Raw genomic sequence first — 24328 nt, forward strand, 5'->3', positions numbered from 1 at the left:
CGGGATTGGCGACGTCATGACGCGCCGGAAGCGGGAGAGCGGCTCGGAGCGGCGGGAGGATTCGGCGGTGGCGGAGCGCGGCGGGAGCGGCGGCACCATGAGCGTGCGCCTCAGCGAGGGCGCCATCGCGGTGAGCGGCCCCCAGGCGGCCCCGAGCACCGGGACCGGGCGGGGGAACGCTTTTGGGACCCTCTGGGCCCGGTTCGGGTTGGGGGGGGGGGTGCGAAGGTTGCGTGAGGCCTGGGGATGAGGGCTCGGGGCTGGGGGCGCGGCCCTGTGAGGGTGGCGGGGACCCGGTGCAGGCCCCGGCCCTGAGGGGAGCGGAGCGGGGCCGTGCTCTGAGGTGGTCCCGGCCCTCAGAGCCTCCGGGGGGCCTTCTGGTTCCAGCCTGCCCCCGCTCGGGGTCTCCTCCAACCACGCGTGGCGGTGGCAGCTCGCTGAGGTTCTTTTTCTCCTCTCCAGGCCATCATGCAGGGGGAGAACATCAAACAGCCCGTGCTGCAAGTCATCGTGAGTACTCCTGGCTGCCTCTTGCTGCTGGCGGGTTGGCGGTCAGCTTTGTTGTGGAGCCCAGTGTGGCTGACGTGCCCTCGATGTCATTTAGAGTAATAGATTTTGTGTGACTTGAGCTGTGCAGTTGGTAGCTGCTTTCAAGATATGCAAGTTCGCTTCGGCTATTAATTACAGAATGATTTGGGTTGGAAAGGACCTTAAAGACCACCTAACTCCAACCCCGTGCTGTGGGCAGGACACCACCCCCTAGATCGGGTTGTCAAAGCCCCATCCAGCCTGGCCTTGGACACCTCCAGGGATGAGACATCCACATCTTCCCTGGGCAGCCTGTTGCGGTGCCTCAGCACTCTGACAGCAAAGCATTTCCTCTTGATATCTAGAAGGTTTCGATTCATGCTTTTGACAGGCTTCTGAGGAAATGAGCAGGAAGTAATGACCTGCTGTTTTCTCCATAGAATACACGGGCTATTGCTACAGGAAATGGGCCTCCTCGTTACCGAGTGCTGATGAGCGATGGGGTTAACACGCTGTCCTGTAAGTATGAAAAGCTGCTGTGAGATTTTTATAAGTGGGGCAGTACTGATGATGCTGAAGTTTCAGGTTTAACGTCACGTTGCATAGTGATGAAAGAAGTATTGGATGAGAATGTGGTGTAAACGTGGACTGCAGGCTCTGAAGTGTGCAGCTGCATTTTAACACTCAGAAAAATTCCTTCTCTGGAACTTCTTTTGTGAGGTTTAAGCAATTAACTTGCTCTAGGATATAACCGAAGTGCAGAGATCTATATGTTTTTGTAACGCAGATTTTCAAAGTAATTATCTTGGTGTTTTTTTTTGTGATTTCTTTGATATATTATCATCTTAAAGGTCTTTTCTAAGCTAAATGATTCTGTCATTGCACTCTGAAGTTTGGGAATAAATACAATTAAGTGTATGTTCAGTGTTGGTGACTCGTTAGCTGTTACACTGTTTTCTGTGTGCTAGTTAACCAAGCAAATTGTAGGTCTAATGTAATGCTAGTAGACTGGCTGGAAAAGCGTACAGTTTTGGTAGATCCACTTAAGGCTGGCATGAGTAAATTGTTTCATCATATTTCTCCTATTTTTTCAGCCTTCATGTTGGCAACGCAGCTGAACTCTCTCGTGGAAGAGGAACGCTTATCAGCCCAGTGTATTTGCCAGGTTAACAGATTCATTGTCAACAGCTTGAAAGATGGAAGGTACGTACATTTCTTCAAGTAGGGTTCTACAAAAAGACAGGTGTGCTAGCAGGTGCTCTGTCCTGGGTGACTAAGCAAAGACCAAATCCTTTTGATTAGGATTATCTGAAAATAATAAATCTTTAGGGTGCAGGAGGGAAAATACACAGCACAGGCATTTCAAGGATGTGACTGCAGCAGGTGTATGTGTGCCTAGCAAAGTGACTTAGTAATTGAAGACTTCCAATTAGAATACTCCAAATTGTGGTGGTTTCTTTTCAATTCACTACAAACTACCTGATGTGGTAAAGAAACAGTGAAGATTTCATGTCACTTTGGTGTTGTAAAATCTTTGGTCTGTTATGAGACTTTAAGAGAAGCGAGTTAGGCACAGTAAAATGAGAAGAAGTTTGAGTGAAATGATCGTCTAACAGCTGTGTAAGTCTGGGAGAACATGATTGGAGGTTCTGCATCTGTTTTTATTCCACAATTTTCTGGAGGGAACATAACTTCTTTTGAGGCAGGGAATGGATTCTCTTGTAAAATCTGTCATGGTTTCGATACTCTTGAAATGCTGTTTTTAGCCATTTTAGTGTGCCCATGCAGCCTGCCATCAGCTGTCCTTGATGAAACACAATACTTTTTCAAGCCTACTTGTGCATCACGAGAGGGTTAAGCTGACAGTGGAGAGCTTTTGTTTTCCACCTCCCTTGTACAAAGAAGCAGCCCCTAATGGTTGCTTCTGGTATCTGCACAGGAAGGATACTCAGTCTGATAAACTTGCAGAGGGAGCGAAAGTCTTTTGTAATTGTCTGTTTTGTGTTTGTAGGAGAGTGGTTATCTTGATGGACTTAGATGTTCTAAAAACTGCTGATATGGTTGGTGGTAATATTGGCAATCCAGTGCCGTACAATGAAGGTGAGTATCCTCTGTGAACAAATACCTCATCCAAACACACTATCTGTTATGATAGTCTTTCAGCTGTCTTTCTTTGCCCTTAAAAAGAACCAGTCAAGCATGTTCAGCTTTCTTATGCCTCCAGCAGTAATGTCTGTATCTCAAAAATCCTTTCTGTTTGTGTAACAAGTCGGGTTTGTCCATATTTTCACAAACTCTGCACCTTGTCTCTAGCTTCAGTCTCTAAATGGCATTGAGAAGTATCCATACCCTGTGATAGCATTGACAGGTCTTTATTGTATGTTAGTGGTCTTTATATAGAGTTTCAGTAAGTATGTGAGAGCTGTTCAATATCTCTTTGTGATGAGTAACCAAGTAAGTTAGTTTTTCTTCTGTCTGGGAAGAAAATGTCAGGAGGAAGATGTAATAATGATCTATAAAACTAAGATGGCACGGAGCGGATGAATAAAGAATGACAAATTTCTTTTTTCTCTTCTGCATTCACTTGATGCTCTTTAGTTCTCATATTACCAGGTAGTGGTTTTAAAACAAAGGCTGTGCTACACCCCCAAACAGTGCATAGTTAAATTATGGAACATGCTGCTACATGAATTAGGTGCCAAAAATTGGCACAGGTTCAAAAAGCAATTAGGTTTAAAAAAAAAAAAAATCCATTAAAGGCTGTTAAACATAACAATACATCCTCTGTGTGAATGTTAGGCTCAGGAAGCACTAAAACTTATATTGCTCGAAGTAGATAGATGAGATACCGTTAGGAAAACACGGCCAGCATACAGACTTCCCTAAGCATCTGGTCCTACACTGCCATCTGAAAAATGATGATGCTTTGGGTGGCCATTAAGCTGACCTCCCGTGAATCTTTTGCTTTCCCTTGCTTAAGTAACTGCATTCTTCATTTTCATGTGCTGACTTTACAGTTGTCAGGCAAACATTTTTCAGATTAGTATAATTTTTTCCCCCTGAGATGTTCAAAAGTATGTTCAGTTCTTGTAGCCCTCTTTCTTAAAAAGGGGGAGGATAATAAACACTCAAAGAAAATATTTGAACATCTCCAACATTGACGTACATACAGATAATGGCTGACATTTAATAGCAAATAGTTTTTTTCAGTGGATTTTTTTCATTTGTCTTTTTCCTGGTGGAATTGAATTAATTTATCGCTAAGAACTAGTGGCAGCAACTCTCTGTAAGATATTTTGGACAAATGGTGGTAAGTACGCTGCCATTCTGGTTAAAGATCTACTTAACTAACTGAAGTTGAAATTAGCTTTTGTTGCAAAGATGTCTCTCTTCATCAGCTGTTCTTTTTCCTGGGGAATTAGAGGTGCGTTTGTTAAATGAGCCTAAAGAATCCTTTGTTCCTTTGATAGTTACTTCGCTGATTACTGTTTAAAAAATGTGTTGACATCTCAGATTTTATGATTTAATCCCACAGTTGCTGTAGAGACCAGGATTTTCAGAACACCTATTGAGCAGACTGTTTTGTCTCTTTCTCCCATTTCCCTTGCTTGTGTGATAATACAAGAGCATGTTTCGTGGGAACTGTATGGTGTTCTTCTCTTGTCCTACTGTTGCTTAGAAACAACTGGAAGTCTTCCGTCTTAGAGAACTGAGTTGCAAATATACCCTTAAGAGTATAACTTTTGGTAAAATTAAAATGATTTTGATCAAAGTTGTGTTCATTTGGACTTAAAGGACTAAGCAATGAAGTATTCAAATCCAAAAGCTTTTGGAGATGGAAGTGTTATGGGTCTGTGATCACAGAAAGCATGAGCTTGCACTAGATGGTTAAGAGATGCCAAAATTGATGCAATGCATATTTTATTTTAACACATTATTCTGCAAAATTCATGCCTTTTTTTTTTTTCTTTTTTTTTTTTTGACATTAAATAAGGCTTCAGTTATGGAAGACAGCGGTAGTTTAGATTAGGTATGCTTAACCTATCCTTTATGCTCTGCAAGGCTGCCTCATTTGTCATGAAAGCCTTTGTAAAATGACAGAGGTATATCTGAAGTTGCAGGGTCTGTAAGCTTTTGTGTATGTATCGAGGGCTGATACTTGTGATGAATGCTCAGCTAATGCAGAATGAGTATATAAGAGCACTTTGTTTTTTTTCCATCAAAAAAAAAAAAGTTTTTAGTCCTACTTTTCATCTTTCTTTAAATGCAGATCTCAAATTGCTCGACCTAGGATTAAATGCTGTTCTTTCGTACCACAGTAGGACCCAGAGAGTGAGAAGATGCCTTTTGCCACTTTACGCTTGAGCAGTAGGTGGTTAATCTCCCTAACAAGGAAGCTGGAGATGCAATCTCTGTAATACACACCATAAAAACTTTTCAGGCGGCGTTTCATAATAGTATTATAGAAAATTAAGATTGAGCAGTTTAGTTCTTTGTAGAAAGCTATATGGTAATGTTATTACTGTCATTAATCTCATTGAAATTACTCTGATGTTGGACTTCATTCTTACTGTAACAATTACTTGCTACTTATGTTTAATTTCTGTCATTAATCTTTCAGCATTGAAATGCTTGTATACTTATACGTTTGCTTGAACTCTTCTTCCTTCCTGCTCTTCCCACCATTGCCTTTTGGTGTGCGTTTTTTCAAAGTGTGTTTTCCTCCTCTTCCTCCCCTGTGCTGCTGCTCGGTCCTGGAACAGGTCTTCGGTAATTATGGCCCTATAGCAAGACCTCTTGGTGACACTGGTTGGAGCCATAAGACTACTGCTGTACTGCTCTTACATTAGACTGGGCTAAGCTTAGCTCTGGTTTGACTAACCTGATATACATAGCAGAAATATGATCAGGTATTTTACGTGGGGGTGTTGTTTTTTTCCTTTTTTTTTTTCTTTCAGCTTCTGCTAATAAAAATTAACAGCAAAAAACAAGCAGAGGAATTGATTTTTTCTGAGCAACCTCAGTGATCTGTAGGGCACCAGCCACTACAAGTCATAGTTTAGGAGTCCCTCGACTCCAAAAGCAAGAAAATTTGAGAGATTTTCTCTGATTGTACGTTTGAACACGTGCACAGATCTGTTGTTATATTCTTAATGTGCTGAGAAATGCCAGGCTTTGGGTAGGCAACCAGTAAAGCATGATTTTGTGTTTCATAATATACAGGTATACTAATAGTGTGGTTTTTAAGCTTATTTTATCTTTTGTATTAAAATGTTTTTTTCCTAGGATTATTTGAAGCAGAAGTAAAAGGAAGTCTCTTATTGTTTCATATACACGTTCCTGTTCTTGCAAATTCTTTCCCTACTCAGACGTATTTTCTCTTAAGTGGTTTGTTTGTGTTTTTTTTCCTTCCTCCCCTCTCATACAAAATGAATTTGGGGTGTAGCACTGACTGGGTCCTCTGAGTAAGTGAGGCAGCTGAACGAGGGTGAAATTTGGTTTCTCCATCTAGCGGATTCTGCAGTAAGTGCACGTTGCTGTTTGACGTCACTCAGTTGCTAGGGTGACTCCTGTCACCGTTTCACTACTGTGGCTACTGCGACAAGCAAGGAACGGACTGGTTATGTGCAAAGACCTTGTTTTGGGTATTTTCTTAAATCTTTTTTTGGATTAAAGATACCTAGAAGGTTACCTCTGTAGGCTATGCAAAGTCAGGCTATGCAACACTATGCAACATCAGGGTCTCCTTGTGTTGAATGCGCTCCTTTACTGTGCTTCTGTGCTATCCTTTCTTGCCATTCTGCTCTGGGATTCTCTACTTCTGTTCCTTGTGATAACCTTCTTTTCCACTTTCCCTGTCTATCTTGCTGTTCACACACCCACATCAGGGGGGGCTTTGCCTGCTCAGGCCTAGGACTTCCTGCAGACTGGTGGCTTGAGGAGGGGTTAGTTGGGTGCAAAGAGACAAAAATGTTGTGTATTTACTAATCTGGAAGCAAAATATTGTAGGAAAGTAATTATTTCTGTAAAGTAAGCCAAATTTTTGGGTTTAGTCTTCTAATGTACAGTTTTTCTATATATGTCACTCTGCTCTTTCTTGTAATTTATCATTGGTGTAATGCAAGTAAAAGCCCTGGAATCTACAAACATGTACAGTATGTGCTTACTGTGGCATGTTGTATCCCAAGAAGGGACTGGTGAATGTGGAAATGATGACTTCCTCACCCCTATGTTAAATTTCTTCATTTTTGGAAATAAAACGTAGCAGCTGTTTTCTTTGTCTTGCTTTAACTGCAGGTTTGACTTCATCCAGTGTTTTCTGGGTCCTCTCCACATTTTAAGAAGGAATTCTACTGTTTTTTATCTTGGCTGTTAGGTAGTAGCAGAAACTACCTGTCAGAGCAATAGAAGCCTATAAAAACTGAGAAGTTGTCAAGATTACTTCAGTGCTGTCCTTTTAAATATCTGTCAACCCTGAATTCTTCTCAAGTAGAAAGCAGTTGCTTGAGGAAAGAGATCTGACTGAAATTCCTCCATGTAAATACCGTTCAACAGATAGTTTGCTACTGCTGTGCCTTATAGCACCTGAATTTTAGCATGTGTTCTGTGTTTAAAATTTTGTTTTCATACAAAACTTATTACTTCTTAGAAAGGCTTAAGGGTAGTTTTAATTACTGTGCTCCCTGCTGTACTAAATGACCTCTTTCCATTTGATTACCAGGGCAGGGGCAGCAGCGTTCCTCAGCTCCAGCAGCAAATGCAGCAGCCAACAAACCACAGCAACAAAATGGCAATGTGTCAGTAGCAGGTAAGAATAATGTTGGGCAAGAATTCTGGTTTCTGCTCGTGCACTACAAAACCACAGCTTAAACTTTAAAAAAACCCTTTCTGTAGTAATGTTCTACAAGAAATTAATTAGACTAACCTGTAGCTTGGAAAGGTGAATTATCTCAAGAGCCTACTGTATATTTGAATTAAGAAAATCTGTCCCTGTTTCTGCTCTTGTCCAAGAAAGGAGAGAGGATGTAACAAAGAAAAGGAGGAAAAAAGAGGGGAAGCAACTTTGACAAAGCAGTGTAAACCAAACATCTAGTCTGAGGCAATTTTGTGTTCTTGAAGTGGTGCTCTCTGGACGCCCAACTAGGCTACAGTGTGGAGCTGAGTAAAAGCTGTTTTTATCTGTGCTGAGCTATTGAGGCCAAACAGTTTAGGTGGTGCAGGACTGAAATTAATTTGATAGTACATCTATAAATACAATGTTTTGATCAAGATTTTAAATAGCAAGTTGCTGAAAAAGGCAGTTGATATAAATGTCAGCCTGTAGACTTATTTTTGAAACGAAGTTGTCAAAGTCCTAGCTCTTGGTACTGCTTAACTTGTCTGTATTCTTTATGCAGGTGTTTAAATATTATTATTTTTTTTTAATATTAAATTTTAACATTTGCTTACTCCAGCAGAAAACAAGTTTTTCCTTTCTGTGTTTCAAGCTGGTGATGAAAGCTCTACATTGATACATCAACAAGATTCTGTTTAGAATTAGCAGTATTGCCGCATATCAGGAGACTGGTTGTAGGGGTACAATATCTTAGTTGTTCCCCCGAGTGGTGTAGATCCAAACCTTCATGTGCTGCATTGTAGAAAATGTACTGCTAACTGGTTGTTTCCCACTTAGACTGTGTTTAACTGGCTCAGGGCACTTCTCCATTTCCAGTGTAAGCACTCTAAAAGTCTGAGTGTGTCTTTTCTGTGGCGGTTTGTAGCCTAAAAAATACTTGTGACCAGGAGAAGAAGTGATTCAATAAACTGTCAGTGCTATAAGGACACCACAGAGTTCTTGGATGAGTTGGTGTTAACCTCCCTTTTGTCTGTGTGGCTGAAATTCTGCATGCTTTGCTGTTTGTTTCTTTTTTTTTAATTCGTTTTTTTTTCTGAAAGGTCCTCCCGCTCCAAAGTACCATGCTCCCTCAAACCAGTTCAGTAAAGCGAGTGCTCCCAGCGCAATGAAGACACCAGGGGGATCTCAGGCTAAAGTAGTGCCGATTGCCAGCTTGAATCCATACCAATCTAAGTGAGTTTTAATGGTCTGCCAGGTATTAATCAATGTCACAGGCATGAAGGAACAACTTCTTTTTGCTTTATCATCCTTACAGAGATGTCTGAATCTCTGTTAAATCGTTCTTCATTAAGTTTTGACTTTATCAGTTAACCTGGGGAGGGGTGCAGGAAGGGTGGGGGAACAAAACAAAAAACAACACACTACGGAAACAACTGTACAGTTTTTTTTTATTATTTCATCAACACTGACAATGTGAGATTTGCCTTTCCATTGTCTTGGTGAAGCTGCCCTGCTGAGCTTGATAGGTTTTTAATATTTTAGTCAAAAATCAATTGACTTTTCTTTTTTCCTAAAGTGACCTTCTTTTTGATAAGTTAATGACAAAACAGCTCAGTAAGCTATTCACTTCAGCTACTGTTCTGTTGAAAAGCATGAGGATGTAATTATTTTGTGAATGACATTTTAAAGTTATGCAAACTGATTTGATTACCTAAGTTAAATGCAAATCCTATAATTGGGCTCTTGAGTTCTAACATGGCTATTCAGAACAGGCAAACTGCTCTACGAGAAGTGTACCCTGAAAAAGTAAAAGATTTGAGGCCTGCTTCTATGCAGAAGGATTGTTCACTGCTGTATTGTACTAGATGTTTTATGCTTGGCTTTGTTGTTGCTTTCTATACGACTTTCTGCCTTTAATGGTCGAGGCCATTAAAATAGAAAAGCAGCAGAAAGGCAGGTAGAGTTGCTGAGGTGCAGTGGAAAAATTCTGTCTTTTAAATAGTGACATCCCAGTTCCAAAGGTTGGTAAATCCAGTCTCTTCTAAAAATGAAAGAAAGAAAAAAAAGAAAAAAAACATAAAAGAGGATGTAGAACTTTTTTATTGCACAATTTCAGGTGGACCATTTGCGCTCGTGTTACCCAAAAAGGCCAGATCCGCACATGGAGCAACTCCCGCGGGGAAGGAAAGCTCTTTTCTATAGAGCTTGTTGATGAAAGTGTAAGTGTTATGTGTTGAGAAAAAGATAATGTATGCCAGATGCTGATGAACTCTTTATAAAGACAGAATAGAGGAAATAAAGTGTATTACAGAAAATGTTTTTTATGACGACCGAAGTTCATATTCCTATATTCATTAACTTGAGCATCAGTGATCCAGTTCTTATCCAGAATGAAGTCTTGAATTTATGACATTACTGATTATTTTTCATCAAAGTCTATTCTATACTGTGTGACTCAATCTCTGCAGCCTCAAAATACGGTTGTTTAGGGAAACTGACAACCTAATACTTACGTTTATCATGTTTTCCTTTAGATTGAGAATGATATCTCGTCCTTACTTAGTTACATGTTACAGAACAAGGAGTGAGAGGAGCATTGCCTCCAAGTTATAAGCTTTCATTTTCGCAAGGAAATCAGAGTATAAATTATTGTAATACTAGGAAATTTCATCTGTGGTTTGTTTGGGGAATGGTATCTGGTTAATCTAACTAAACTCGCAGTTTATCAAACCTCTTATCAAATTACAGACTTCTGTCATGAAAACAAGATTCTGCAAGATTATATTTAGTGTAAAATGTGAGGTTAATAATGCAACGTGTTGTCACCAGCCATTTGTTTTCTCTGCATACTGTTAGTACTCTTTTTTGTTTTGTTTTTAAATTTATCTATTGAGTTTATAATTGCTGTTAATTGTAATTTAAGGACTTGCCATCATGCATGAGTAGGAAATACCACGGTAGACCTGTGTGCTAACTTGTAGAGCTAGGTGATTTATTTGAACTTTTTCTCTCCTGTAATGACAATTAATGCCAGTTTTAGGAGTACCTGTTCAAAGGTGTGCATATGATGGCAGTTCTTTTTGCATTTTGTTCTGGAACTCTAGAGATGCTAATGAGACTTGAATATGAGATGTGATGGTCAGGTGTAGAATATGCTGTTCTAGCTAGAACTACAAATCCGAGGAGAATGGTGTTTTTTTCTCAAATGCCTGGAGCTAGCCTGGCAACCCACACTGTGCCTGTAGAACTGATGCCACTTAACAATGTGAAGGCTTTATTTTTTATTTACTTATTAATTTTCATGCTGAATTTCAGTTCTTACCAACTCTCCTGTTTTTCTCCAGGGTGAGATTAGAGCAACTGCGTTCAATGATCAAGCAGACAAGTTCTTTCCTCTCATTGAACTGAACAAGGTACAGTAGTACTGTGCTTTCATGGACTGACATGAGCTAGAAAAGAGGAGCTTCAGCGTAGCAAGGATTTTTAAAGGTGAACGCAATCCATTTTCTCTGTCTGACTTCCAATAACATCCTCTGTTTCATTGCTTTCTCCTCTAGGTATATTATTTTACCAAAGGCAATTTGAAGACTGCTAACAAGCAATATACAGCTGTTAAGAATGACTACGAGATTACATTCACTAATGAGACTTCAGTTGTGCTCTGTGATGATGCCCAGCATCTTCCATCTGTTCGGTTTGAGTTTGTATCCATCTCGGAGTTGGAGAACACACCCAAAGACTCAATTGTCGGTCAGTCTAAGTAGCGAAATGGCGAACTATAAGGCTTTGAAATTTTATTTTTGTCGCGAATACTGGGGGAGGCAGTGAGCAATACAATGCTTTGACTGTTTTGATCTCTTGAGTGAAATTAGCCAGTGGTGGTTGCCATTAAAAATGCCTTGGGTAATTATACTGTTAAGCAGTCTTTATCCTATTCTGCTAACAATGTGTAGTGATTTCTATGCAAACTTGTGCTTCAAACTAAAAGCAGTAAACGATACTTGTTTATTGTAGTATGATTGTTGTTTTCCACAGAAAAGGGTTGAAGGAAAAATGTCCTTGCTCAGCACGTGTGCGTTTCATACCTTCCATGGTCTTGCTTGCTTTCGCTATCTAATTATCTTTGTAGTGATTTTGGCATAATTCATTGCATCCAAGTCCAAGTTGCATGACTGTTTTGGCTTGCTTTGTGAAGTATTGGAGGTTTGTTTTTCTGTAATTTGTTGGGCAGAGTACTCCGGAAAAATCAGAGGCTTGGGTGGGGGCGAGGGTTCTCAGGTTTCACAAGCACAAGATGCATGTGATTCAGAGGCATTCAGCTAGGAATTTTAAAGGTAGATCTCTCATGTTCAATAAGGGATAATGTCAGGGAGTTCAAAGGGCATGGCATTACCTCTTATTGCCCAAACATGCGACTTCCCAGGACTCACTGGATGTTTTGCATTGGAAGGGACCTCTAGAGGTCATCTGGTCCAACCCCCAAAACTTATCCAAGTTGCAGCTTAAGGCCTAGGGGGCTGCAGCGAGGGCACTAGCTGGTTGCTTGCTTGTGGCTGTCATTTTGAAACCCCTCGCTTGAGAGACTTCTTAACCAGCAGGGATCAGGAGCTGAAGTCCTTTGGCAGAATGTGATGGAAAGAGATCTCTAATGTGGCGAGGCTTGAATTTATGAATATCTTAATGAATTTGTCAACAAAATTAAAGCACTGAAGAATTTTGTAGTAGAGCGTTCCTGCCATAATACACTTAGTTTCCGTATCAGATTTGATTTGAATAGGGAGCAAGGATATTACAAGGTAAAAATCTGCCACTAGGAATGAATTCTTCTCTTGTGGTCTTGTATTTCCCAATTGTGACCCGTGAGCATCTCTAACTAAATTGTAACTCTTTTTCAGATGTAATTGGAATCTGTAAGAGCTATGAAGATGTCACTAAAATTACAGTGAAAGCTAGCAATAGGGAAGTATCAAAGAGGAATGTGCATCTGATGGATACATCAGGGAAACTGGTGACAGCTACGCTATGGGGAAATGAGGTATGTGCTCTCTTACCTGTTCTTAAGCAAACGTTCCTTTGTGTAGGGTGAGGAAATGCACGCTGTTGTCGTCTGAGATGGGCATAGCACTGAGACAGAGTCCTGGGTGTTTGAGGATCGGGGCAGAAAGAAGGTGAAAGACTGTCTGGTTTCATTCAGGTGTGATGTTCTTAACCTTTTTCTGACAAACTGCTGACATGATCTGACTAATGTGTTCTGAACAACTGCAGACATTATGTCTCAAGCCCGAAGACTGTAGATAACAGACTTCTGGTTTAGAAAAGAATACGAGTTGTAGTTTGATTATCGGAAAGCCTGATGGCTACGGCTGTCTCGTTTGAGGTGAATTTTATTCTTAGGGTGGGATACTTGTTACCTTGCATAAATCCCTGCTTAACTAGGGGGTTGAAAGGCTGTATCCCAGACTAAGAGTTTAAAATGTCAGAGTTTTGGAACTGGAAGATTGTGTGGTTGTAGTAAAATGCTCCTTTACCACTGGAAAACAAAGTAATTTGTCAAAAGGATAGTGTAGATTCTTAGGGATTTAGATTCTGGTCTATAAAACGGGAGTGATCCTGCCAGCTTGGCGGCGATGCTTTGTTGCTAAATGATCAAGTAGGTGGCTAAACATTAACCCTCTGCTGGTGGAAATGAAGTAAACTGACGTTCAGTATCACAGAGTTTTGAAGTTGAACCAGCTTGTTACAGGAGAGGTTACCAGTGATGAATTTCTTGTGTAACTCTCAAGAGATCAGCGAGATCTGCATTTTACAAAGTTAAATCTTTTCACTTGTAGAGATAACAACAAGCATTGAGGGGAAGTGACTTACAGCCTGCAGCTGGTACACTTAGGGTTAGAATCCGTATCTGCCTAATAACAGTCATTGCCCTAACTGCCAAGCTGTTGTGTGTTATTTTGTATCCCATGGATACAGTGAATGCTTCTGTTAACTCTAGCTCATTTGTGGTCTTTAAGCACATGATCCTCTCCTTGCTCATTAAGTGGTGTGGGGTCCTGAAAATCTATACCTTTCAAAGCCTCTCTAGTGCCAAGAGGTTCTTTGTTAGTGTCAGACTTCACTCGGATAACAAACTGATGGCAACTGGACAGCATTAAAGCAGCTTTATGAGATTATAAACAGAAAATGGAAAGTTGAGAAAAAGTGTTTGGTCAGCATACCTATGCTTCTACTTTTTAAGCTGTAGTAGAAGAGACATGATTGGCTCCATCAAGCCGAGTGAGTTGTTTGATGTCCCAAAGAGTGTGATCTGACCAAATAACCTCTGTTTGGAGAAACTTCCATTCCCATAACCCATCTCTGTTTCTAAAATCCTTGTGTAAAGCTCCCAAAGGAGGAGAGCAATCCATTTTCTCCAAACCAGTGGTGTATAGCTCCAGCATCAATATAGAGTTTCTCCAGTTCCCCGAGAAATGGAGTATTAGGATTGTTAGCTGCGTTTTCATAAATTTCTAGTGGTATTTTTGAAAACCATACCTCCCAAATATGGTAAGATAGTTTGATTTAGATTTTGTCTTTTGTCATGATCCATGAATTATGACCAGAAGTTCAGTATCTCTACAGTAGTGTACTTACTAATGCTTTAATGCTTTTTTTTTTTCTGCACATACAGGCTGACACATTTGATGGTTCTAGACAACCTGTGGTAGCCATCAAAGGAGCCCGAGTCTCTGATTTTGGTGGTAGAAGCCTCTCTGTCCTGTCGTCGAGTACAGTTGTTGTCAACCCTGATACCCCAGAGGCTTTTAAGCTTCGAGGATGGTATGACTGTGTTTGTGTTGATTCATTTCAGCCTGCTGTGAAGTATTCATTTTATTGTTTGTCTGAATTTGAGCAGTCTGTAAAGTACTGAGGAAGGGGAGCAGACGGTATGGGTTCCGTAGGAGTAGTGCACGCTGACCCAAAGCCTTGCGAGGCAGCGTGAAATCAGACTTTTGACCAACTCTACTTTGAGTAACTAGCTGAGAGAACAGTATTTATTTATTTATTTATAGTAGGCTTTTTCCACTTTATGTGTACTCTGTTAGTATGTACTGGAGGAACTGTTGACTTCTTACAGTGTCTCTTCCTTATCAGATATTTTTCAGATAGCAAAATAGTTTCAGATAGTTTTGCTGTTGTCAGGAAAACAAAATGATTTCTTAGTGCTTCATTACTGCTTGTAGAGTAGGTAGTTGCTAAATTGTCTGCTGCAGCTCCTAGCACAGTGAGACGTGGTGTATGTGCTAATGGGGTGAAGTCCCTGCAGCATCAGGTTTTGTGAATCCTGAGTTCACGTTCTGGCTAAATCCTTCAAACACGGATAAAATATTTGTGTTGGCATTCGCCATTTGTCAGATTGTGCAGTGCTTCAGTACTTCAGAGGGTTGTTGAAGATGAAATTGATTGTGGGTCTTAGCTATTGCTGTCATATTTTAATTATGCTCAGTTTCTGAGTCCTTTTGGTGTGTTTCTTAAATCATAGAAAACGCCTGAATGGGATGATAGTACAATCCTTTTCTGAAAAGGAGTGCTTTCTTACTTTAACACAGGAGGCATAATTTGTTCAATGCTATTTTCTTTTTCTTTTGAAGCTGCTGCAAAGATAATGGTACCGTGTAATTTAATTTTAATTATGGAAATATCTTGATGCCCTTAAATCTTGTTATCTGCCTGCCTTTAAGAAGCGTGCAGTGCGTGGTTTGACCACTAGCTGGCAAACAAATTGCAGTTATATAGAACAAAGCTGTCCTCCTTTTGTGGGTTTATAAAATACTGTGCTAATTAAGTCAGAGTATTAACTTATTCTGAAATGCTATTTTTGTTTGCAATATACACAAATTACTGTAATTGTTTCCTTTGCAATCATTGATTTTTAAAAAAGAAAAAAAAAATCCCGCACGTATTAAGTACATGAAACTAAACGTAAGCTTTTGATAAGTCTGCATGGTCTGCTATCCAAAAATAGAAGTGCATCTTTGTGGTTCCAGGTTTGACTCCGAGGGGCAGCTTCTGGAATGCTCCTCGATCTCTGATGTAAGAGGCTCAGCACCTGGGGTGAACACCAACTGGAAAACTTTGTATGAAGTCAAAGCTGAGAACTTGGGACAAGGAGATAAGGTAGAGCATGGCAGCTGAATGCAAGCCTTGTGTGTTGGAGAGGGGGATAACAAAAAGCTTTTTGGAAGTGTCACATTGTTGAGCAATACGTGCTTACTCTGTAGCTGTTTTTTAAGAGCTGAATCCAGGTTCATTGCTGATGTTGCAACATGATCCTTTGTTTGCAAGAGAATTCTGAGCCTTGCGTAAATAGTAAAAAATAGTCTACCCCAAAGATGTTTGCATCTTTGCAAATGTATATAAATAGCACGAGGTATTATAGGAGGAACAGGTGCATTAAGAGGAAGTGGTTTTCAAGGGTGCATGCTAGTTCAATAGAAAAGCTAGGAATAAGACCCACGGCTCTGGCATTCCAGTTCAGTAGCCTCTCTAGGTTTAAACTGCTCCTTGACTTGTTTAAAAACATTTTTGTGTTTCAAACTTAAGTGCTAAGCCATTCAGGATACAGAAGAACTTTTATCTAAGGACAAAACTTTACCTGTAATTCAGCGGTTTTCTGTGACATTTCTTGCACATGCTTCTTAATCAACCTCTGTTGATCTGTTGAAAGACTTGACTGTGGTCTTAAACCATTAGGATGATTATTTTACCGTGGCGAGTGGGTATTTTTGTTCTGTGGGCTATAGTTTAATCAAACGCTTATCTGTAATACTACACAGTAGGCTTTCTGGTTTTTGTACTGACTCCCAAAAGAAGCATAGGAAGGTGCAGAATCTTAATCCTGTGAAAAAGTAGAGATTTGAACGGACACAATGGAAAAGCAAATATGCTTTATCTAAAGAAAACCTGGCAATCAGAGTTTCCCGCAATGGAAACACAAAATAATCTTGCTGTAGAGACTTTGTTTAACATAATGGAAGCCTGGAAATGATTGCAACAGAGGGGTTGATTTACAGTTTCCCAATAATCCATAGCTGTTAAGCTTTCTAATCTTAAATATCCAAGTATGGGTGCCTTGCTTTGTAGTTAATTCAGAATTGGAAAACATTTGAGTGTTTTGAGGCTAATGTTGCACACTCACTCTCCTAGGCGGATTATTTTAGCTGTGTGGGCACAGTAGTACATCTGCGCAAAGAGAACTGTATGTACCAGGCCTGTCCCTCTCAGGATTGCAATAAGAAAGTGATAGACCAACAGAATGGACTGTATCGTTGTGAAAAGTGTGATCGTGAATTCCCCAATTTCAAGTACCGCATGATGCTTCTGGTAAGTACGTGGACTAGAGGAGCCCGGTGCTTCTCGCTGACTGCTTTCCCCGGACAGTCCAAGTTGAAATGTTTTACGAGAACGGGGTCTTAGAAGTGCTGTTTGTCTATAAAGTGCCTGTGGATGAGAGGATATTTAAACGGCTTGTATGCTGTACCTAGGTGAGGAATGTTTCATTGAGCTGATTAGCAGTTTGTTTTCCTAGTGCTCCAATTAAAAGCTTTTCTCTTTGCCAAAAAGTTGATGCTAGCTGAGTTGATGCTGGTTTCCAAGTGTACTATGCAGTGCAGAGTACAGATGGCCTACGCCTCTTCAGTAGTGAAGATAAACTGAAGTAAAATGGCATTTCTGGAGAGCAGTAATTGCACTTTTACAGCTGCTACCTATATTTAGTACATTTTTTTGTAGGTATTGTTCTGTCTCATGCTTTAATGGAGCCTGCTTCAGAGAGCTGTCTGAGGATTATTGTGATGCCCGCTTATCCCATAAGCGTTGAACCTTTTTCTGTTTTACATTATAAATTAGAGTTGTAGCTGCTGCTTAGAAATGCTGTGCCAGGTGGGCACGCAGAGAAAGGGGAACTATCCCTGCAATCTCACTAAAACATACACTGCTTCTGAATAATTTCTAGCAGATAACTTCTAGGAATACACGCACTACTTAACATAGCAGAGCCCCTCTCAGGGAATATAAAGGGAATACAGAGGTTAAAATTGTGGCCTTCGGAAGAGTTTCTCCTATTTTCACATTCCTAATTGTTAAAGCAGCCTCATATACAAGGCTAGTACTTGATCTGTTTACTGCTCTGTCTTGTCCTTGAACGTTTTGGTAGTTGTCTCATAGCACGGTACATGTATTTATGCTCCAGTTCTCGTGTCTGTACTAAGTAAATGCAGGCTGCAGTCTTGCTGGTGTCACCCTTGGATGCTACCATTCTGGGCTACCTGTTCTTGTTCACAGCCCATCAGTGGCAGAGGAAAGGAACTGAACATACATCATTGTGTCACGGGAAAAGACCAACAAGATCATAATAGTAAACAAAGTGCTATCGATATTAACTTACTTTAAATGACTGTGACGTTCTATGGAGCTCTTTTAAAAAGCAAAATAATATGTCATTGTCTTCAGCCCTGGTTATGGAAAGTACCGATGGTGCGTGAGGCTTTTTAACTGTGAAATAAATCTCTCTCAGACTGTTGTACTTAAATATTAGGCAACTGGGGGATATTGTTTTTTGTCTGCTTAATTTGTTTGTTTTTGTTGATTTAGGTGACCATTGCAGACTGTCTAGAGTATCAGTGGGTGACTTGCTTCCAAGACACAGCAGAATTCATTCTTGGGCAAAGTGCTGCTTTCCTGGGAGAACTGAAGGAAAAGGTCAGTCGGCTAGCTTATTAAGTCTTTAGTAAATGTCTAGAAGTTGATCTGTATTTTATACATCCCGTTGTTAGGCAGCCCTCAAATTTCCTGCTTTTTCTTATCGTACCGGTAAGGAAGTATTCTTGTGACATTGAATTAGAAGGAAACTTGGAGAAAGATGCAACGTGCCCGCAGAATACGAGTGCTGATCCAGCAGAGAGTGTGGTCTCTATGTGCAGACGTACAGAACTCCTAAGTTGAGACATGGCAAGGGCATTGGATTATGTTCACGTAGTTTCAGCAGAAATTAATAGCATTATTAAGACAAATTGAAAAGGCCCACTGGAAGAAAGGGATAATCTGCATCATCTGACAAGAACACGATCTTGCCCATTCTCTGAGCTGATGGGCCAACTCAGGGGTCTGGTGGCCAGAGATTTCCTCCAGATGTTAGGCTTCAGAATCTTTTGCAAGTTCACAAATCATTGCTTCTCCGTAGTCTGAAGTTCTTGGCAGGGACTTTACTCTTCTCAGAATTATTTTCCATGGGCCATCTGCCTGGAGAACAGAGATTTGCCTGGTTTTCCCCATAGTTTGCTCCCACAATCAGTCCGTCTACCTCTGAGCTCTTCTGACTTTTAAGCTGAAGATCAGCCTGTCCTTATCACCTGGACCTTGAGAGACAGCTGGCTGCTTGTCAGCCCTCAAGGTTGTAGTGCTATTGACAGCTTTAACACATTGACTACAGTTGAAAGGACAGGCTGTTTTATCATTGTACCTAGATTGGAAGGATATGTGAAAAACTGTTTTAGCCATGAATACTAACAGCATTATTTCTCATGTGTTCCAAAAAATTGTTTACAAAACCAAAAAGTTCCAGAACGCTTTGTATGTATCTTTTTAAGTAGGCAGGAAGCTTTTTGAACTAATGTGTGTTTGCCCTCTTCTGAAGGCTCTTTTTTTTTCACCAAGTATTACCAGAAACTTTGTGGGCAATACAAAAACTATGACTTTTAAAATAGGTCATTTGCAGAGATGCTTAAGTAATCTTTCTTTGGCAGATTAGAACAGTTTTTAAGGTGGCTGTAAGCCATTAAACACTAACAGACAGTATTTTCTTCCCTCTGTCTCTGTGCTTCTCTGCTGCATTTTCCTTTCTTCCTACCAAAATAATCTCTTCTTGCTTTTAGTTGTCTACTATATAAAATCTGTGTGGTTTTATTTCGTAATGATGTAGAAAACAGATTAAGTTCTTGAATTGTATATGAACACTGCTGTGCTTCCAGGCTAAGGCTATAGTATGATTGATATTAGGGCTCCATAGATATTCCAGATGTTGGTTAACCTATTGGTTGGTTGTGGGAGGAAATGAGCCAGAAGGGATTCTTGAGGCTGTAATCCTGATTGTCCCGAGACACTGTTGTAGACCTCATCCATTTCTACGAAGTGGGGCTAGTTTTCCTGTAATTTACATACAGGAATGGTGTTTGGAAATTTCCTGCACTTTTATTCTGTAAGGTAAGTGGCACAAAGCTTGTGGTTGTTAGATGCTGAAACTTTTGTGGTATCCTGAAGGCTGGACACCTCTGCTCTGTAGGAAGATGTATTGCTATGGCATTCTAATTAGATGTGCCTACACTTCTGAATTTCCATTTTCAGACATTCTTAACTTGTCAATATTTTCTTAGTTCAGTCATGCTTAATCTCTGCTAGAGTTCAAACAAAATTTCTTAGTCACTTCTAATGCTGAAGAGAGTGGGGAAGGAGAGACAGCAGATCCTATGTAACAATACAAACATGTAATGTCTTTTGAAGAGCTGTCTAATGGAAATGGCCACGGATAGAAAATGGAGTATTATATGGAATGAGCCCTTGAGCAGGAATGCTTTGTGTTCCAGGAGAAATTGGTTTTGATTTGACACTTTTATGAGCTTTAAAAACGGTACTCGATGCATTTTCAGTAAGCTTATCTTAGTGTTTTTTCTCTGAAGACCTCATCCAGTGCCCTGTGAAGTTGGTGGAAGTCAACTGCTTACAGGGTGTATTGAGTCCACGTACAGCCATGCCGTGCTAAGCATAGATGTGCATGCAAGGTCTTTCATCTCCTTCTCTGCCGTACTTGTTATGAAAGGAGGTAATGCAGAGCAGCAGTGACTGGTGTGCTAACAGCATTTTCCGCTCACTAATGGTCCGTGTAGTTTGTGGCAGAGGTGGAAACAGGAGCCAAACACTTCATAAAGCGAGCTTTCTCATCCTCTAATCCATATGATGGTCACAAGAAAGGGTTTTCAATATTCAGGAAGCATATGCTGAAATGTTGCAGTCTGCAGCTGGCTACATGTTCTCCTTCATTTGTTGTACCTTCCTAAATCTTAGAAGAATCACCCTGTAGCGTAAAAGAGGGCCGCACGCTTTAAAACCAGCAGTTTTCATACTTGAAATGTGAGTGAAACTGAGGTGGGTTCAGCTCTGGACCAAATGCTCTGTCACCTTCTGGACTGACTGATCAAGTCAAGTGCGTTTGGTAGAGAGCTGTGATGGTAATTGCATGTCTGTATCATCACGGGGCAGCAGGATTTTGGTGGAATGTCAGCGAAGATTTTATAATGCGTTTTTACAAAAATAAACTTTTTTTCCATGGTCTTCACAACTTGTCTAATTCTTTTCTACTGTTTTGACAAATTGTCTGTAATAAATGATGATTATGTTTAGTATTCATATGGTAATTAGAAGTAGCTTATGCTGTAAATGTGACATGGTCTTCTAGTGGTTATAAAAGCACTTTCAAAACATGCATCCACTTTTTATGGAGCATCCTCTTAAATAGGTCTGTCAGGATGTGAAGGATACATACAACCTTGATGTATAAGCAGAGGAGCTGAATGCTTAATAAGACAATTAATAGGGAAGTAGTTAACTCTGTCAGTGTCTGATTGTTGCAGAACATCAGAAATAGCCAGTTAAGCTGCGTGAGAGAATCTTATGCAGATTTATAATGTTTTCGTTCTGTATTTCTGGATGCAGGCGCACTGCAGCTATACATTGTTTTGTTTAGGTTGCTAAAAAGATTTTTCACTCTGAACTAAATTTTCTCTCAAAAAACTTTAAGCTATTGTTTTGGCATCTAAAATTTGATGGAAAATTCAGGTCTGCGTGCATGATCCAGTTAGTTCCAATATTTTGCCAATATCAGCAAGAGATGAACTGTTCTGAAAATTCCTGGTACTACCAGAAGCTTGGGTGACTGCAGCTGATGTGTCTTTTGTCCTTCTTGCAGAATGAGCAGGCATTTGAAGAAGTCTTCCAAAATGCCAACTTCAACACGTATGAGTTCAGGATCAGAGTAAAACTGGAGACTTACAATGTAAGTATCCTCCAAAATGCAAATAATGTAGCATATGGCTTTTGCAGTTTGACTTGCCTCCATAAGAGATGGCTTCCTCCTCTTCTGTTTGTGCAGAGAAGTTTCCTAAGGTATTTGCTCACAGCAAGTACTGTCAGCCTTGGTCACTGGAGGAGGGGACTGCCTTTAAAGCTGCTCCCTCTCAGGTTCTTCAAATCTGGCTTGTAGCCAGAGTGTAGCTGCTCTGGGAGTCAGGTTTGCTCACCTAGCTAACCCTGGTACCAAGAACAGTGAGGGCAGGAGGAGGTTAGGACTGAGCATTCTTTTGCTGAGCACTCTTTGCATGCCATTTTTCTCTTTCACAGGACGAATCCCGTATTAAGGCTACAGCAATGGATGTCAAACCCGTAAACTACAGAGAATACAGCAAGAGGTTGATCGCAAACATCAGGAGAAATGCTCAGCTAGGATGAGAAGGCTGCTGCTAATTCATCAAAGCTAAAACTTGCAGGAAGAACTCAAAGAGAGGATGTTACACTGACTTTTTCCTTACCCCATGTATGACAATTTGGCATTAGTTATACCATGCATGGTAGTCCAGCGTAGTGGGCTAAGTGATTTAATTCATTTCTCTGAAGATAAGCCCCTGGTGACTAAGAGTGCACTGAAACGGCCATGATGCTGGAGACTGTTGTGGTCTATTAAACTGTGACAGTGCTAAAGAGGATTCTCTAGACAGATTGTCAGTATCTTTAGACAAAGCACTCAGAATGTCTGAAGTAACTTTGCTTTCTCTCTGTACGTAAAGCTGAATTATATAACCACTGTGTCGTCTTTGCAAGGAAGTAGTGACAACCGTGGCACTTGGACTTGTTCAGCAGAGGGTAGGAGGAAGAGCATCATGCAGCTTTCAGACGTGGACGAAGGCGAACAGGTCTATTAGCACAAGTTAGTTCTTTTCTGTAGAATTCAAAGGCTTTCTTTTTCCACAGGTGCCATGCAGTTGTTAATGCTTGGAATGGCAATATGGTAGAATTATTAATCAAAGACATATCTCTTATATCTGAAGAATATCCTTCCTTCAGGGTTTAATAGACTGAGTCAGATGGGTCTGATATTAATCAAAATTGTCTCTTCTGAGGAAGGCAGATAAGCATTGACTCTCCATCCCCCAGGGAAATCTAGGCAACTACAAAGCATTGCTTTAGTTTTCACTTCAATTAATACTATAGGTTTTTGACTGATTTAGCGCACTTTTCCTGCCCGTATATATTTTGTATGTCTGTATGTTCACTTTCTTTAGTTGTATTTGTAATGATGTTAATCAGAAACAGGTCTTTCAAGGGGGGGGAGCTTTGTTTGAATAAACACTGTTTAATTCCTGTGTAGTGAATTTTGCTTTCTTTGAACACCAAAGACTTCTCGTTACTGGAAAGCAATTAATTAGCTTTCATAATAAGCATTCACTTGGGGGAGATGTTACCTTATTACAAACTCTAAGGTTAGAGTGAAGAATGGAGAGACTTCTTTGCCTGATGTTAACAGCATGGAAATGCAGTGATATTTTCACCATTTCTGTGCCTGAGAATGCTGATGAGCTGGCACTTCTGGGATTTTTATTGACGTTTACACAGCAGTCTAAAACTAACCAGGCTTTGAGATTTGTTCAGACATAGAGCTAGTACAGAAAACAGTAATTATGCTACTGGGCTTTTCAGTCAGCAGAGCATGCTAGCTCTGTGTGCTCCTAATCACATTAATTATGTGTTCCCTGGCTGCAGCTCACAGCTTGGCATTTGCTGCACAGCTCCAAGCATCCAGGCAATACTGCAGTGGGTAGCTGGTAGCAAACCTGAAATTTTATTTATTTATTTTGCGCCGTAGAGCGCTGTTTCTTCACGTATTCATGTGGTGCCCTCGTTTCCTGTTTGTCATCTTTAAGTCTTTATGTTTAGGAGCTGTAAATGCCACTTCCATTGATGGACATGAAGGACATTATCCTAGGCCCATTAATTGCACAAACAGCCCCTTCTTTTTTGGATCCTGAGGATCATGACTGGGTTCTTCTGCTGATGCCTTGAATTTTTTATTGAAGTATTTGTTCCCTCTGACCTTGCTTATAAAGCATTGACTAGAAAATTACAGTCTTCAGCGTGGATCCGGACTGACAAATGGTAGGTTAGCGGTGATAATCTATCTTTCCACTCTGCTAACCAGTCTTCTAGTTCTGCTCCTCCCTTTCTGTCCCCCCTTTCCCAGCTGAGGAGACTGAGCAAAATGCTCCTGGAGGCTATTTTGAAGTCTCAGGCCTGTGTACACCGGCAGGTTTTACGGGCAGCTGGGTTAGCACGGATTTGCTGGCAGTGCAGCTTCGTGAGACGATGTCACACACCTGGGGCAGCTCGTTCTCCCCGAGGGACTGGCTGCACAGCCCTAGCACCGGCTTTACTGTGCCGTCAGCCAGAGCACCAGAGATGGCAGGTATCAATACTCGGGAGTATTGAGGTGTCGGGAAGAGCCGAGTGACCTTGAGAACTGGAACAGAAAATCAACTTCAACAGTTGGTGTGAAAAGTCATTTATTTGAGGACTAATAAAAAAAAAAAAAGAAAAACCTGCTATAAAGTGGGTGCTCATTAGTGACTGAAGAGTTGGAGGGTTTTAATCATGCTTTAATCAGCTAGTATATGATAAAAACATCAAGCTATGTAAGGCAAGGTATTTCTAGTGTAGCTATACAAGTACGATAGGATTATATAAGCCTCTGGTGTGAGATCTCATCTCGAATGCAATGTACGGTTCTGGTCTGCATATAGAGGCAAAAAAGAATCTCAGCTGGGGCGAATACAGAGGAGGACTATACACTGAGTAGGAGAACGAAGAGCTTTTTTAGGAGGGGCCTGG

The 24328-nt window shown here is 40.6% G+C and overlaps 1 protein-coding gene across 1 annotated transcript; it reads left to right on the top strand.

Annotated features, from left to right (window-relative positions):
• Position 1: 1 nt before the first annotated feature.
• RPA1 (replication protein A1) lies at positions 2-22813 on the top strand. Its single transcript, XM_084493188.1, has 17 exons — positions 2-130; positions 463-510; positions 969-1047; positions 1623-1731; positions 2540-2628; positions 7250-7336; positions 8464-8596; positions 9480-9582; positions 10708-10776; positions 10921-11113; positions 12259-12398; positions 14031-14179; positions 15388-15517; positions 16547-16723; positions 17993-18100; positions 21360-21446; positions 21791-22813. The coding sequence occupies exons 1-17, from the start codon at positions 17-19 to the stop codon at positions 21896-21898; spliced, it is 1923 nt and encodes a 640-aa protein (XP_084349314.1). The 5' UTR covers positions 2-16; the 3' UTR covers positions 21899-22813.
• The last annotated feature ends 1515 nt before the right edge of the window (positions 22814-24328 follow it).

The sequence above is a fragment of the Aythya ferina genome (assembly GCF_964211825.1).
Source record: "Aythya ferina genome assembly, chromosome: 19".
NCBI classification, from domain to species: Eukaryota; Metazoa; Chordata; class Aves; order Anseriformes; family Anatidae; genus Aythya; species Aythya ferina.